The 17,436-nt window shown below is 39.8% G+C and overlaps 1 protein-coding gene across 5 annotated transcripts in view; it reads left to right on the forward strand.

Annotated features, from left to right (window-relative positions):
• Window positions 1-17,436, forward strand: part of EP300 (E1A binding protein p300) — a 61,153-nt gene that overhangs the window by 14,725 nt on the left and 28,992 nt on the right. For all 5 annotated transcript variants that reach the window (XM_068191371.1, XM_068191373.1, XM_068191374.1 and 2 more), the window contains 5 exons: window positions 1,567-2,222; window positions 10,990-11,166; window positions 13,325-13,586; window positions 14,352-14,465; window positions 15,442-15,678. In XM_068191371.1, coding sequence (XP_068047472.1) covers window positions 1,567-2,222; window positions 10,990-11,166; window positions 13,325-13,586; window positions 14,352-14,465; window positions 15,442-15,678 — 1,446 coding nt within the window. The remainder of the gene's footprint in view (window positions 1-1,566; window positions 2,223-10,989; window positions 11,167-13,324; window positions 13,587-14,351; window positions 14,466-15,441; window positions 15,679-17,436) is intronic.

Genomic DNA, 17,436 nt, shown 5'->3' on the forward strand with positions numbered 1-17,436 from the left:
AAGAGAAGTTGGACAAAGATTTATTCATCTGATTGTTCCTTCACTTTTGAATCTTCAAAAATACCAGTCATGCAAATGGATGATCAGTCCTTAGTGTGTCTTGCAAAGCATAACTTCTAGCACAAGATATGTGATAATGAAGAATGGGCTACCTCATTTTAATAGTTCAAAAGTTCCTTAATGGAAATTTTCTGTCTCTGGTGGTTTGTACTAATGTAGAGTGTATAAAAGGAGTGTTAAAATCCCTTTTGTGATGTTCCTGCATTCTTGACAATCTCACACCATATTTTCAGAATTCTAAAGTCATAATCCTATCCGTGATAACACTTGTGAAGTTGTAGACACTCTGTTAGTCCAGGTGTTTGACAATTTGGGTATAGTATCGTGTGAAACATTTTAAACAGATGGATAATGCTGATGAACTTTTCTGATTTACGTGCTGTTCAACTGTAGTCTTTTCCCTCTAATATTTGGCCTATTTGCATCTTGAGCTCCACCTTTTTGGTCACTGCAGCCAAGGCTGCATTTGAGCTTTGCATTCCTCACCAGACACTCATTGTTGGTGAGAACAACACACCAGCTCCTCTCTCATTTGGAGAAGGAAGTTGTCATTAATGCATGTCAGAAACCATAAGCTTTCCAAGTTATTTTTGGTTTAACTACCATAGATTAAATAGACCAAGGTACGCATACTACTGCAGACATAAGAATTTATTCTCTTGAGCAAATTGGTTTGGGTACTATATAATATTCTTGTATCTGTGTATTCCAAGTAGCAATCTTTTGCCACTTAGTTACCTTGGGGATTGCTTTGCATGGGCTCTTGAGGTGGGAATTTGTTTTTTCATCCTAGTGTTTTTCACAGCTTTGTGGCAAGGACCCTCCAGGCTTACTTTGTTTTCTGACAGTATTTGTTGTGGGAAGATACTGTCTGTCCAATGAAGTTCAATGAAATTTGGCAATTCAATGCTGGTAATGACTGCATGTGGAAGAATAAAAAAACCAAACAGCTGCCCAAAAAAGAAACCAAAACAACCAACCAAACCAAATGCCAGAAAACCCAATTCAACATAAGACCCTATAACCAAACCTCTACTTATTATTTACTAAGTAGTAAACATTTTTAAAGTTATATTGCTGTATTAATTATTTCTGTTCCAAAAGCAATAGTTTAGCAAAAGTTTTAAAGACAGTGTTTTCCCATCAACCTGCTAATTCGTTTTTGTAATTGCTCTTTAATTTCATTGGCTAACTCTGAGAGATTTCAGTATGTATTTTTCTCTCCTCCTTTGTCATAATTCTCAAGTTGAGAGATCATAGGCTGAGATACCCAATGGTCTTTCAACACAAATTGTAGAAAGCTGAAGTAGAATGGTTTTCTCTAGTTTAGACCCCATAAAGTTTAGAATCACTTTTATTCTGACAAATTAGATAGCTTTCAATAACAACTGATAAGGGAATTTTGCTCAAATACAAAAAGTCAAGTTTTGCTGGAAATCAAAAAGTAGAAACTTCAAGATGCTATTAATTGCTCTGACCTCAAACACAATCTGTTTTGTTTTTCAGATTTTGGATCACTCTTTGATCTGGAACATGACTTGCCAGATGAACTGATCAGCTCCACAGAACTTGGACTCACCAATGGTGGTGACATTAATCAGCTTCAGACCAGCCTTGGCCTGGCACAAGATGCTGCCTCTAAACACAAGCAGCTGTCAGAACTTCTACGGGCCGGTAGCTCCCCAAATCTCAATATGGGGGTTGGTGGCCCTGGCCAAGGCATGACCAGTCAAACCCAACAAAATAGTCCTGGAATGGGAATGTTAAATAGCATGGTGAAAAGCCCCATGGCACAGGCTGGGTTGACTTCTCCCAGTATGGCGATGGGTACAAGTGGACCAAACCAGGGTCCTTCTGCTCAATCCACGGCAGCAATGATGCCAACAGTGAACAGCCCAGTTAACCAGCCTGGCATGGGAATGAACACAGGGATGAATGCTGGCATGAATCCTGGGATGTTGGCAGCAGGCAACGGACAGGGGATGATGCAGGGGCAAGTCATGAACGGTTCAATTGGAGCAGGCAGAGGGCGACCCAATATGCCGTACCCAAACCCAGGAATGGGCACTGGGAACTTGTTGGCTGAGACACTGCAACAAGGCACTCCACAGATGGGAGGGCAGGCTGGACTAAGAGGGCCACAGCCTGGAGCCATGAACAAGGTAAGACAAGCTAAACTTCATTACTTTTTCCTCATTGTTGACATTGTTTTGCAAAATTAATTCTCTGCGCTGTGGATTCTAGAGGATTTTTTCTTTGAGAATCCTGTATGATGGATTAAATAGTTTATATGCTGCTAAAGTGGAATTTGTGATGGTCATAGGAAGCAAAAATTGCATCTTGCATAACAAGCAAGACTATGACTAGATTAAAAAGCCTATTTAGAAATCTTTTGACAGTACAGATTATCCATTACACTGAAAAGTAACTTGATTGTATTTTATTCTGTTCTATGCTTTCTCTGCAACTGTATTTTTCCATCTAATGTGATGCTGGTATTGCGAGTGTGATGGGAATCCATCAGGACTTTTTAGGTGCTGTGGTGCTTTTTTCTGTATGACAGTTTAGGCGAGTATTTGTAGTCTGATATCAGCCAAGTGTTTGTGCTGTAGCAGATGCTGAGAGCTGCACCCAGGTTTGAACTGACTGCTCTACTCACTGTGTGTGCCGGGTGTTCGAGTTAATGGTGGAGAATGAACGCTTGTGTAGACGCCTGAAGACAATGTTGGATTCTGAAGACTGTTAATGTGACTCAGTTCTAGTTTTAAAATTTGCAGTGGCTTTGTCTATTGGCGAGTAAACCAGAAAGCTAAAATAAAATATTTTGAATAATGAGTGGGAAATATATGTGCTTTTGTAATCCAGGAGGTTGGAAAAATGTTGTTGTCATAAGTCACCGAAAAGATGAGAGAAGATCTCCTGGTTTAACTAAGGATAAAAGGATATCTTCAGTTTAATTTTTGTCATGCACAATTAGCCAGCTTAGAGTAGGAGCCACTTGAGTATTCTCCATTTTTTTAATGTTTTGATCAAAAGCCTAGAAAATACTTCAGTGTTTTAGTTCACTTTAAGTGGGTATTTTGTGTTTCTTGGCTACTGAGGGGAGAGGTGTTTTTTTAAGGTGCTTTGCAATACTTAAATCTATCTCTGAATGCCTAAAGTCAATCTACTTGGAGGACTTGGAATGATAAATAACAGTCTATAAATGTATTTGAAACATACATAAAAAACATGCTGTGTATTAATGGTTTTTTCATGCTTTAATATATTAAGTGAAATTACTTTTGTGTCTTGTGAACATTAATTACAAAATTCTTTGGTCTTAGTTGCTTCCTTAAGCTCAGTGTGCTAACTTTTGGGAGGGTGTGTGGGTGTGGGTGTGTGTATATATATATATATATATATATATATATATATATATATATATATATTTGTTAAGTAATGAGTTGATTCTGTGGTCTGGTCATTTCAGATATTTTTGCCTGATAGGAAAATTTATGCAGAGCTTGATTACTACAGTAGAAAACTTATATGCAGCTTACAGTGGTAAGAAATATGTAGCTGCTTGAAGTCTTCTTGCATTGGAATTATATAACCCCTCATTCATTATTCCTTGGCTGAAAAAAAAAAAATCTTCAGAAAGCTGTCTTCAGAGGTCAAAAATTGATGTATTGAGTGTTTGGATGAAATGCAACTTCATCCTTACTTATCAAAGCTAAAGTAGAGCTATGCACTATAATAAACTCATTTATCTAAAAGTAAAGAAAGGACATAAAATCAAGCTTTTGACCAATTCAATCTAAAATTAAATTGTCTCCTTTCCTTACTTAAATCCCAAAAGTTCCATGTAAATTAAGTACAAGTACTTGTAAATTAGGAACACTTAAGTATATGTAAATTAAGAACACTTTATGCTTTTGAGGCTATTGAGACCAAATACATAGTAACTTCTGTTTTTTATTTCATAGTGCCAGAATGGTTAAAAATACTTAGGGTTCTTTAATTGCTGATAAAACAATCTTGAGACATTTTGTGTTAAGTATAGTGGGTATATTCCTCATAAAGGAGTTGAAACTGTCGGATGAGAGAGAACAGTCTGAAATGGAGGCTGAAATTCCGGAATGTCTTCAATTGGTTTGGTTGTTGGCAGGGAGCCTGTGTTTCACTTCATACAGTAGAGTTAGCAAAGTCTGACAACAGTAATGTCTGACCGTTTTATCTCCCCACCCATCTGCTTTTGGGTTTTCCCACCTACAAATCTTCAAAAAGTAGATGAAACAGAAGACCTTAAGCAGTTGTTTTTAAAAGCCATCTTTTAAAATTGGTAAATTTAGTAGCATGTTGCTGTTAAGGTGGGAGTTGGTGTAATAACTTCTGTAGGTTTCCTTCATTGCTGCAAAAAATGCACGCTATCCAAAAGCTCTCCTTCAGTAGGAGGAAAAAAAATCAGACAAGATGCTTTGGTTATGATTGTTCAACTTCATCATGTTAGCTTGACAAAGGCAGCCCCTTTAGGTGATGGGAGGGTTGCTTCAGAGAGTTCTGTCTCAGTGAGATGGATGTGTATTGTGCAATGATTTGTATGGAATAGCTTAGGTTGCCTGTGATGTTGAGTAATTGGGAAGGGAGGATTTTTATGCTCTTCTAACAGGAAAGATGAGCTCCAAGGAGCTAGTCTTTGGGAATTGGGAAGTCTTTCAATTGGGAAAGTGAAATCGGTTATGTTTTTGCTTTGTTCTGTTATTCTGTGGAGTTACTGAAGTTTTCTTCCTCTCTTCCCAAAATATTGACTAGCAATAGAGTGGAACACTTGCTTTGCTCGTTCTCTATGTACTTCTGACCTTCTCTAGTTGTGCATGTTACTTTTAGGACTTGAAATCCCAAATGTCTCTATAAATTATTCCTGTTCATAAACTTGTTCTGTCACAATCTCATGCTTCCATCCTGTAGTTTCCTGTCCTGATGTTAGCAGTCACCAACTTATGAAGAAGCAGTTCTGTCTGGATGCTGTCTCTGTGCCAGTTGCCTGACTGTATGCAGAAACTAAACCTGACTGAAATTGAAACTCAGGCGGTCATTAAAAAAAGAATTAATTTGAATTGTTTTTCAGGTCCGGTTTATACTCATCATTTGGAAAGCTAGTATCCCTATATTAGGGAGAGGATTTTTTTAAAGGAATTGAGCTTGCCTGTCAAAGGAAGGTGTGAATCCTACTTTTACTGTACAGATGTAAAAACGCCTGTGAAAGTCTACCCTGAAAGGAAGTGTTAGAAGTTTGGAGGGGAAGGAATTGTAAGGAGATTGGTGTTCTTGAGTAGTTTTTTGTTTTCTGTGTGCTTGGTTTTGTGCAAGTTAAGAGGATAACAGACATGCCTTTTACTCTTGAAATACTGTTTTGGAAATTGTTTGTAATGCTTGAGTTCTGTCATCACTGAAGTCTTTTTCATGTGTTTTGTTTCACTAGATAATTTTACAGCTTTGATTTAAATGGGAACAGGTAACTTATTACAAAGATTGAATTGCTAAAAGCTGATTAATTTCTGGTTTTGAACCATTCTTCATTTGGAATTTTATCTAGTTAAAACCCCAGTTTTGTTCTTCCACTGAGTTCTGTTGAGAGTGCCCTGTTAAGGTCTTACCTGTCCAGCCTCGTATGAGGGGACGAGGGTATTTTGTGTCTGAGTTGCTCTATGCATTCTGTCATAGCGGTGCTCTACCACAGAGTGATAGACCTGACCTTCAGGTCACTTACATTTCCTGTCTGATTCAAGAAATGTTCCCTTACTCCACTAATGAAGTGGATGTATAGGCAGTTCAGATTAGTAAGGGCATTACTACTACCTCTGCTATGTGAGCATTTCACTTGAAGCATTTAGTTCCAGTAGTAATTCTTTGTGACTTGGTTTACTCTTTCAGTAAGTACAAAGCTCTCTGCAATTATTTGCTTTATCAGTTTAACCTCAGTTAAGATTCAATGGCAATATTTTATAAAGACAAATGTAATTTGTCATAATCTCCTTAACTTCCTCTGAGTAGAACAATAAGAAATTTCATAATAATAAATTTCTGTTCAAAGCTGAAGATTGAAGATGTCACCCTCAAATTGTGAAATTAGATTAAGAAAATAAAAGCATTGTATATTCCTTAGTGTTAGCATATTCAGTCTCTCATTTTAGATAGGTGGTCAGTGTTCTTGGTTGCCTTTCTGTTTTTCAGTAGCTATTTGATTCAACAGGTAAATGTACCCATACTGTTCAGTCTGTGACTAAGCATACCATATGATCCAAGTACATTAATCCATTCAAACGGTAGTGTGAGTTCCAGTCCTTGCCTTTGTCTTCTTTGGTAAACTAAGGTGGGGAAAAAAAAAAGAATAATTGTTCACTTTATACCAGAGTAAGAGAGGAATGTTTGTTTATGAGGGAAAAATGAAGCAGTGAGTCTAAGTTTCTGGAGTGGCATGGGGAGTTTCTTGCAGAAATAGCAGTGACATAATGCTGGTGTCTTGAAATAGGCATCTTAAAATAGTATGCAGTTAAGTGCAAAGAAAAATAATCAATAACAGTCCTTGGAAAGAATGCAGCGGACACCACTGGCAAAACATAGTTTGGGTATGCTTGAGTTCAGTAGTGCTCTACCAGTCCGTAGAATGGCACTAGGAAGTGTTGTACAGTAAATTCTTGTTTTTAAAGACCCATCTGGAATTTACTTAAACTAAATTTCCTGTTTGGGGAAAGTTAATTAACTTTCACTTGTGAACTTGTGGATATGGAAAGATACTAGATATCATCAATGTAACCTTAAACTAGACCATGCACTGCAGTTTCCCTGGTAGAGATATACATAGCTGATACTGTGAATTCGGGATTCTTTGAAAGAATGTTATTAAATTAAAACTTAATTCTGTTTGTTTACTTCTCCATGCTTATAGTTATCTTTGCAAACCTAAAAGCTGGTCACAGTTCAATACTAATGCTGATATCTAGCTGTGCTTCAAATATTAGAATGTTAATGATGCAGTTGTTCTTACAGAGAAATGGTAGAATATTTGCAATGTCTGTGTCCATACTTGTAGCAGGTATTCCTTTTCAATTTGTGCTCTGTGGTATGAACAGTAAAACTAGAAGCAGAGTTAGTCACTTGATCTTCTTCTGAACTGAAGATGCATGTGTTTCATGGCATTAGAATAAAACCTTGGGGAATTTCCTCTGCTTTTGTAGTTGCTCCTCTTAGATGGGGGGAGTATCTGAACAGCTCTGTCTGATTCTGCTTGTAAACTAGGATGTTTCCTGAACTCGTGTCATCCGTGGTGAGAGATACACACCTTTCACCATTCTGGTATCGACAGCCCCTTCTTCCCCTGGATGCAGGAAAGTCAAGTTGTTTTCTATTGTGTATGTCAAAGGTAGAATCATTTGAGATTACCTTTGCTTTCTATTATCATCATTTTATGATCTTCCTTGTTTTCTTCTTCTTCACTGTGAATTGGACTTCTGTCTGTTCTTCCTTGTCTGCAAGTTCTTGCATATGTGATGAAATTAAGTGGAAGCTGTGAGGTGAGGAGAGGAAGAAAAACTTTGGATGAATATGAAGAGAAGTAGGAAAGGCAGTGAAAGATGTGGTGGCCAGGAAAAGTAAGTAGAGGTTGTACTTGCTGACTTGTAGCTATGATGAAGCCATGTATGTTTTTGCATTGTATTGCAGATGAAGCCTTGTACTTCTCTTATGCAGTGGTACTAAAACCACCTTTCTTTGGCTGGTTCTTCTTCTATCCCCTCCCAAAGAACATTAATGTGCTGATGAACTGTGTGTCAGTCTTTCTGGTTGCTGCCTACTGATACAATTATACGGGATTTTGATATTCATTCTGTAGTCATGAGGCCATACATTTCTTCCTGTTACATGTTGTCTTTTATTCATGTTTCTCAACATGTCACAGCAAATAACATGAGCATGCTTCTGCTTTTTGTGCAGGATCACAAGGCCACCTTGTGCCAGGTGGAGAATCTCCCAAATGATGTTTCTCTTGACTCAGCCTAGAGTTGCATGCAGGTGGTTGGTGTCAGGTTAGTCTGTGATGGCAGAACTCGGGGTCTTTGCTGTGAGGTTCAGCCAAGGATCTGGCAGGTGTCAGTCTCACCTGGATCAAGTAATGGCTTCTGATTTGTTCAGGGAGACCTTGAGGAATTTGGTTTTTAGCATCTTACGTGTCGCTTGAGTGTCTGGCTTTGAGTCAGTTTGGTGTGCTTGCCTGCCAACCTGGCCTGAGGTTCTCTGGTCTTTGTCTCTCCTGTAACCTGCAATGGGAAAGTATTACCCCTGTAAGGAGCAGCTAGGCTCAGCTGGGCATGTGGTGTTCTGCTGCCAGGTCCCTTGGCAGAGCGGGGTGGAGGGGGAGGGGAGCCCTGTGTTTCTGCTGTGGAGAGAGCCTTGTTGGAGGGGGCTGGTCTTGCACCCCAAACAGTGCCAGTGGCTGATGTTTGAGAAAGCATCAGAGGTCCTTGTGCTGAGCCAACTTGATGAGTAATTTGAAAAAGTCAGAAGCTTCACATAAAGTTTGTGTTCAGCTTTGTTGCAAATATAAATGGCGAAACCTCATCTGTGAGTTTCATTAGAAAGTTGTTTTAGGTGATATAGCAAAAGTGTCCTTTTTAAGTCTAGCTTTGAGTTTCTTACCCTGTAGTCAGGACAGAGCTGGCTCACAAGGCCACAGTTATTCTGAACCCTTTGATATCAGTGTTGATATCAAATTCCAATTGTCTGAGTTGGGTGTCTTGATTTCTCCCTGTGACACCAAGTTGGGAAAATGTGCCTTCAGCCTTTAATTCTGAATGTTTGGTTTGTTTTTTGTTTTTTAAGGCTGATAGCAGCATAAATTACAGAAGGCAAATTGGACTGGGGATAGTAATAGCCAGTTTGTCAGTGCTTTGCTGTACTCTCAGATGTCAACTGGCTTTGGGAGCTGTGATTGTTAATGAACTTGAAAGCTTTGATCAGAAACCTATGGTTTTGGGGATGTCCTTGCTTTCAAAACTCTCTGGAGTTTTGAGATTCCCTCAAAGGGATAAGGCTGTCTTACAGGAAAACACAGCTTGTTTTCTTAAGGGACTAATTCTCAATGTCAGGCCTTCACTAAGCTTTGAAACCTGCTCATCAGTTTGAGGTGGCAGTGACAATGGGGACTATTTCTGAAAATGTGTTTGCTGACTCCTTATGCTTTTCTTCTCTCTTTGCCTTTGGCTTAACTTGCACATAAGATCTTATTAGTCTTCTGAGGGAGAGGAAGGAAGGTTTTGGGTCTTACCTGTCCTGGTTTTGGCAGCAACTGTTTCATTGGTCACCATAGGTGTATTCATTGTGGTCTAGACATGGCAGTGGGAAGGAAGGCTTTTCATTCTGCTTGATCATTACATAGTTTGTTTTTCTGCCATGTGTAGAGATTCTTTTCATTGCTCTCTAATGAATTACTGCTGTGTGATTATGGTTATTGCTTATGTGTGGAGGAGGAGGGCTGTCCTCAAGTGAATTCACTTGTGCATATCAGATGTCTGAAGTGGCAGGTTCTTTAGTGAATTTTGTATTCCTTTTCCTGTAGCTTGAGTTTGATCCTTCCTTATTTTGTAAATGCAAACTGAAGGCTATTATAATGGATTGAAGGTTGTTATAGCTGAAAAAGAGAAGTGTGACTAATTGCAGGTAATCTCAGAGCATGTTGGTTACTTCTAGTGCAGGTTGAAGAAGCTTGGTGAGTAGAAACAAGGTGTCTCTGCTAGGGGAAGATGCTTTGAGAATAAATGTAGAAGTGATTAGGAACAGACCTACCATGGAGTTATGTTCTTTGAATGCAGGAAAATGCTTTGAACCAAAGAGCATCAAGGAGACTGGACATTGTCTAGTCAAATGCTAATGTGAGTTGAAACAACCCAGCTCTTTTAAATATTTTTGTGCCATTGTTTTTGAGTTACGGCTCCTTGAGGATCCTGTCTGAGTAATGGTGAGAACTTGGTAATCTTGAAAAATATTTCCAGTTTTTCTGGTCCTCTATATCTAGTTCTTTTGGTCCTAGAAGGACAAGTTTCCCATGGAAAATAAATAGGAATGCAAGGAATGGAAAAAAATATCAGAGGACAATCAACTTTATTGGCAAGATTGCTTCTTGTTCTTTAGGTTCTGGGTGTTCCAAGACAACAAACGGTATATTCTGGTGTGCTAGAACTGTTGAATATGTATATGGCTTGTATGAAACATGAATCTATTTCCTCTGTGGGTGAATGGTTCAGTAGATTTGTTTTGTTTGCAGACTTTCTACCCGTCCTCTCCTTTGACCTCTAGTACTGCAAATGAATTGGTGTGACTGTGAGGTGTTACCTAGGACTGTGGTGTATTCTTAAATTGAGAATGTTTGTGTACTGATAATGCAGACATGCATTGTTATGCCTGTCTGGAGATGAGCTGTGAGAGTGCTAGCAGTTGAGTAGGATAGTTTTGCGATAAACTGTGCTGATATGAATGAAGATGGTATTTGTCTCCATTTGGAGTCTGCACAAGTGCAGGGAGGAGAACTCAAGTCTGGAAGAATTATGTAGTCCATGGTACAAATTTGCGAAATTTGTAGAATTCACAAAGGTGAAATGAGAAATCTGTTGAAAATATTTTGTACATAAATAATCAGGCCACTTTCTTCCAGTTAGATCTCAAAGACTGCAAAGTTGGCTTTGTTGTGTTTACAGGAACTGTCTAGTTGAGAAGGTAATGTTATGTGATGAGTAAATCTGTGAACATGAAGGAGCAGGGGAAGCATGTGGGTCAGTATTGCATTGCAGCCAGCTCATGGCTGTGATCTCTCTTGCTTCTCTAAAGTATAAATTTGCCTTATACATTGAGAACTTAAACGATCTTACTTGAACATCTTACAATTTTAATTCCTAGATGGGAATGATGAGCAATCCCAGCCCTTATGGTCAGCCCTATAGTCAAAATACTGGACAGCAGATTGGAGCCAGTGGACTTGGCCCTCAGATGCAGAATAAAGCTGGACTGCAGAATAGCTTACCACAATTTCCAATGGACAAGAAGCCAGTACCTGGGGCCGGAATGCCTAACATGGTAAGTAGAATGAAAGGTGTATTCATAAAATGTTGTGGTAAAGAGGAACAATATGCTCTGGTCTTGCCACATTTTAAGTTTTTTGCAGCTGTATAACCCAGGATGAATATGTGCTTGGAATCCATACAGAATGCACTTGTTTCAACCCCTAGGGCTGATATGAGGGAGAGGGCTGGGTTGTGCTTTCTGTGTTGATAAACTGCATCTCCACTCTTTGGCCTTCAAACCCTGTTAACAGGGAAAATGGAATGGAGCTCCTTAGCTGAAATGAGCTTTGCAACCTGTTTGGACACCTCTGCCCTCCTGTCCCATCCTTTCTTTTGCTGTTGCTGTACTGGGCCCCTTCTCCTCAGAGTATCTCTGTCTGGAGAATTGTTTTCCTGCTTGTACTCACTGGTGCTTTTGGTAAAGAGAGGTGTCCCTTTTCAAACAGGTATTGCCTGTGATAGGGCTTAGAAACCCCAGCTGTGTGTTTGTTCTTGTGAATTACATGAACATGCACAACAGTCCTGATGGTGGACGTGTTTCCCTGGCAACTGTTATAGCCTTGGTACCTTTACCTTTCCCCTCCACTTTAATTGCAGCAGGACTTAAGGAAAGGGGAGGTAAGAATAGTGGGAAAAGTGGATGACCTGAGCTTGTAAATGCCAGTGCCTCACCACATGCCTTAACATTAGATTCCCTGGCTTGAGCTTAAAGCTGATGCCCCATTTTCAAGTTTAAATTGGTTAGGGGTATGTCATGCAACATGTCTTACCAGGCTTGTCCCCCCCCCATATATATTTTTTTATTAATTAATTTATTTATTTTAAATTTAGGTAACAAATTCATTTTTCTGAATATAGATTGTGTTTCTCCCTGCTTCAAATTTCACTCCCACACACCCCCTGGGAGGGTCTGTCTATTGATCTTACTAATTGTTGCTGAAAACCATTTCCAGTTAACTTCAGTACCTTTAAATTAAAAAGAGTTCCATCCTGTGATCTTTATTTAAGGTTTTTTCAAGTTGAGCATGAAACATTGGAAGACAAGCAAACCAGTTGGTTGTATGAATCAATAAAAAGCAGCCAAAATTTGTTCAGAACCCCAGCTGTCAAGTTTGTGTTCAGTGCAGAGCATATAACTCTTTTGAAGTTGGTACCCAGCTGAACGTAGGAATTTAAAGTTGCTGCTGTCTCAGCTGTCGTTTACAATGCCAGGCTGCAAACAAGACAGTTACGGTGATATTGGAACGTGCACAGACCCTGAGGGCCTGACTTGACTAATTGGTGAAGTCACCTTGTAAAATGAAAGATTGATACTAGTAGTCAAGAGCAATAGGAGAACTGGGGTTTAGAAATACAGATAGCTGGGGTCTAAAGAGCTGGAGATCTCCAGAAACATCCTGTAGAACCTGAAGAGTCAATTAGAAACCGAAGTCTGTTAAACTGAAGTGATACAAGCAGCATAGAGTACCTGAGCCTCTCTTATTTGAGTAATCCTCAAATGTCACCTGAAAGGAATACGAAGAGTTCTGCATAAATAAACAGAAGCAGAGAAGACAAACTAGATGTTGCCATACCTGACATTAGTTCTGTGGTGTTTGTTATCCTGAAGCTGTGCTTCATCTCTAGCAGAGACTAGGAGATGCTTGTTTTGAATGCTTTTGTGCAAGTTTGCTGATGGAAAAGGTTAAAAGCTTCCCAGAACTTGCCTTTCATTCTCCTTTTCCAGGAGCAGTCAACTTGAGATACCTTATACTGAGAGGAAACCCCCTATTCCTTCTAAAATGTGCTTTCTTTGGTTAATGCAAGAATTGTGGATGCAACTTTTTAGCATCCAAAATGAGATTTGAGATCTAAATGCTATTAATATTTTCTGGTTAGTGTAGCACTGCAGATTAACCTGTGAGCATGTGTAAAGGTCTGCTGGCTATTGATAAGGCAAGAGCTAGGACTAATAGAGTCATATGAGGAGGAAATTGTGGCTGGCAAGAGAATTGCCAGGACTGTTGCTAAGGGGCGTTTTTAACGAGTCCTCCGGAGCTACACATAGGTGGGCTGTTTCCTCAATCAGATATTGTAGTAGTAATTGTTTCTCTTATATTGCTGTTTATTGCTAAATGAATTATTTTCAAAAATAGATTTATTTCCAGAAATTTCTTTTTCACCTTCTTCAGGGCCAGCAGCAGGCTCCCCAGGTGCAGCAAGCTGGGATGGGGCCAGCAGCTTCTCAAGGAATGGGGTCTGGAGCACCGACAGCAGATCCAGAAAAGCGCAAACTGATTCAGCAGCAACTCGTTCTCCTCTTACATGCTCACAAGTGTCAGCGTCGAGAACAGGCCAACGGGGAGGTGCGACAGTGCAACCTCCCGCATTGCCGAACCATGAAGAATGTCTTGAACCACATGACACACTGCCAGGCTGGCAAATCTTGCCAAGGTAAGTGGGGGAGTGGTTATGTAGATTTGGCCAACGTTTTTGGGAGGAGAAGGGCTCCTAGAAAGAGACGGACTAGTGGGTGACTTAGGAAGTAAGTTAAAGAAATTCTGTATTATTTGCTTAGGGCAGGGAACTGTGAGCAACTTCTGAGCCTCTAAAGTTTAGGCAAGTTAGAGGGGACAAGATACAGCAAAGGGATGAGTAAAAATCTTTTGCCTAACTTTGTAACTCATGGTAAAATCTTTTGGATTCTGCCTTTTTTAAAAAGTTAGACATAAGCCAGGAATCTGCAAATAGGAGTCTACCAGTCTTCCTTAAACTGAAGAGATGAATCTCAAGCAATAGCAAGCCATGAATTTGACTGCTACTGGCACTTGCAACCTCTCTCTCTCTTACTAAGATGTAATCTCCCATTTTGATAGCCTTGGCTAATCTGGATCGTGCCAGTTGTTGACATCTCATTTAGTTGGCACAGTCTGCCTGATACCTGAGCTAGATGGAGTTATCCTTCAAGCCATGGAGACATAGGCTTGGGTGTATCACATGGGGTTTTCGAGTAGGCTTTGGTTGAGCCAATAGTACTAGAAGAAATCTGGCTACATTTTGAAGGCTAGTTAGTGCTGAACTATTTCAAATAATACTTTGACTTCTCTTGATATAGGTGTGTGCCCTGAGAGAAAATGCTGCTCTCTACTCAGTTTGTGATGACCACGTGTAGATACTGGGAGCAGTTTGTAAATGCTTTTCATTTCTTCTCTTTGTCAGTGGCACACTGCGCATCTTCCCGACAAATCATCTCACACTGGAAGAATTGTACAAGACATGATTGTCCTGTATGTTTGCCTCTCAAAAATGCTGGGGACAAAAGAAATCAGCAATGTAAGTCTAGTGGGGAATTCTGTGTGTTGAATAAACCATAAAATGCATGTTGGGAGTTAAACTTTCTTGCACCCAGATGATGGTGGTGATGTTCTCAAACCTGGGAACATATTAATGTGATTTTTCTCTTGTTTTAATCTCAGAGTATTTTTCTGGCTCTGATTGCTAGTGTTTATGAAAGCTTTCTAACTTTATTGTATTTTTCTAGCAAGAAGAAAGGTAAGGGTAAGGGTGAACAAATCATAACTCTCTCAACCAAATGGTTGTTTTTTCATTGCTGCTTCTTCCAGCTGGACGGTTTCTGGAGACAGATGTGCGCACACACGCACATTGTGTCGTTTCCTGATACTTGGTTCTGTCTTCATTCTTTGTTTGCATCAGATGTCACTTCCCCTTTCTCTTTCTCCCTTTGATCTCCCTGACAAAATGTTTGGCAAGATTTTTGTCATTGTGTTACCTGTATGGGTTTTTTTTTCCTCCCTACTTTAATGTTACTGTAGGCTCTTCTCATGACTAGTGTGAGCTCTTTCTTGGTTTAAGAAAACTAAAAAAAAAAACAAAACCCAAAAACAAACAAACAAAAAAAAAAACCCACACAAAAACCCAAAAAACCCAACAAACCCAAAAAGGGCAGAAAAGGCATTGCAATGGCTGGTGGAAAGCTGTATGTGCACTTCTGCCTTTAACCTCTGTGACATGGTGTGCCTCTGTTTTCAGTTTGAAGCAGATGTGTCCTAAATACTTAAGCGTGGGATTTCCTCTAACCAGCCCAAAGGGAAAACAGCATGTTGGATTGGCTGGTTAGGTCAAAACTTGTCTCTCTGTTTCGTGACAGGTTTCTCAGATCTGTTCCCTGCATGCTTCCTGAAGGAGATGTTATAGTTCTGAGCAGCCAGTGCACTTTTGTCTGTCCCTTTTTGGTGGGCCCCTCTGGCCTCCCTCTCCCATCCTCCCTAACTCCCTGTGTCTCTCGCAGCGCTGCTGGGCGGAGCTGCAGTAGGACTTGCCAATACCGGCTCTGTGGGCGTGGGGCAGCAGACAACGCCCAGCATTAACACTACCAGTCAGATAGACCCCAGCTCCATCGAGAGAGCCTACGCAGCCCTCGGACTGACCTATCAAGGGAACCAGATGCAGACACAGCCCCAGGCTCAAGTGAAGAATCAGCAACAGGGACAGTCACCCCAGAGCCTGCGCCCTATGAATCCTATGAGTAAGTTTATCTGTTAGTGTTAAAATGCAAACTACAGGCAACTTCCCCATGTTACATCTAATGCAAATTTTCTCAACCTATTAGCTTAATACTGCCAGTTAATTTACAAAAGGTAGGGCTTTGCAATATTTTAGACTTGAAATAGCAACTTGCTCAGTGGAACAGGAACTTTAGAGGGCCCAGGTGCCCTTCTCCTGGAAAACAAGTTGTCTGGAAAAACTAGTTTCTTTGTAAAAATGAGAACTTTTCAAGGCTTTTTTTTTGGCTTTATAATTGTACTGTAATGCAAGTTTCAGGCTATTGGGAAGTTTTTAGTTGGATATGCAGGCATTGGAATGCCAGCATTCAGGAGTGCTTCCATGTCGCTCAGAGTGCAGCATTTTATATTTGTATCTCAGATATGTAAAGTTTGTTTAAAAAATGAAAAATAGTAAATAACTGTCATCCTCCCCGAATCCTGTCATATGATCTCACATAGCTCTAAATTGTCTAAGAGGCTTATGGCAACATCGTAGGACTAGATAACAATTTCAATTCAAAGTGCAGTTATTTGGAACCTGTCTATCAATGGTATCAAATGAAGTCACCTTTAGCCACCAAATCTAAGTTTGGTAGTTTGAGATTACATCACAGGAATTTTTCTCACTCTTAGCTGTTTGCTTGAATTGCATAAGTAGTTGTGGCTTTTTTAGCAGAAAAGAGGAAAGAAGAGCTGGTAGTGATTTATCACAAGCTTCTGTGGGATTGCAGTGATCGTGCCTATGTGTCTCATGAGAAGCTTGTGTGCAGAATGAGAGTGGTGCAGAAACACACAAACTGCAACCTGAAACCAACAGCTACTTTGCTCTGCAAAGGGAACACTGCTCCTGAGTTACTCAGGAAAAGGCTGCTGGGTAGAGTAGACTTGTTAATGAGATGTCTGGCCCTCACAGATTGCATGTGACTTGCTAAAATTTTACCTTCTAGTGTGTGAAAACAGAGGAAAGGGTAAGGATCCTGAGAGCTTAGTCTTAAAACAATTAGATTAAAATAATATGATTTTCTATTGTGCCTTGGAGTCTTTTCTGAAGCAAAATGATCCTTTTTTATGTATGTAATTACTTATAGACAGTATTTTGCCTGTGCATTCCTTGCAGAACAGTGGGCATTCTTTGTACAATTGCTAAGAACATCTAATGAAATGGGATTGAAAAAGCTCTTGGAGTGTGAAGAACTGCAGCTTAATGTAGAAAGGATAAGTATGGAGAGTGTAGACATTTGACTGTTGCTTCCTTATTAGGCGTGGGTAGCTAAGGAGTGAGTTACAACAGGTGAAATAGAAACTACCAGGTCATGGCCTACAGGACAACAGGGCTAGTTTAGGAGAAATAGCAGGATTTGATGAGGACTGCTGTGTGAAAAGATGCAGTCCTAAGTAGCTCAAGCAAATGGTGGGCTGTGACAGTTGAAAAAGGAAGAGTTAAGGTAAAGGTTGAATGTTGTCTTGCACGCCAGTGTGCTTTCAGATGGCAAAGTGGGTTTGGGAAGAAGAAAAGGACTAAAGGAAAGGAGATTTGGAACAGATTTATGAAAAATTGGTTAAGTACTTGGTTGTGATATTAGGGGTATGTATTAGTCTCGATATACTTGATTTCAGTAGGTTTCTCCTGTATGCAGTGTGTAATTTTGCTTGAAATACAGATTCTGTAGGATTCAAATGTCCTAAATACATGTGAAGCTTGGTAATGGTTTTCATGCTACTTGCAGCTTCACAAATGA

Source organism: Anomalospiza imberbis, chromosome 5, assembly GCF_031753505.1.
Source record: "Anomalospiza imberbis isolate Cuckoo-Finch-1a 21T00152 chromosome 5, ASM3175350v1, whole genome shotgun sequence".
In the NCBI taxonomy this organism is placed as follows: Eukaryota; Metazoa; Chordata; class Aves; order Passeriformes; family Viduidae; genus Anomalospiza; species Anomalospiza imberbis.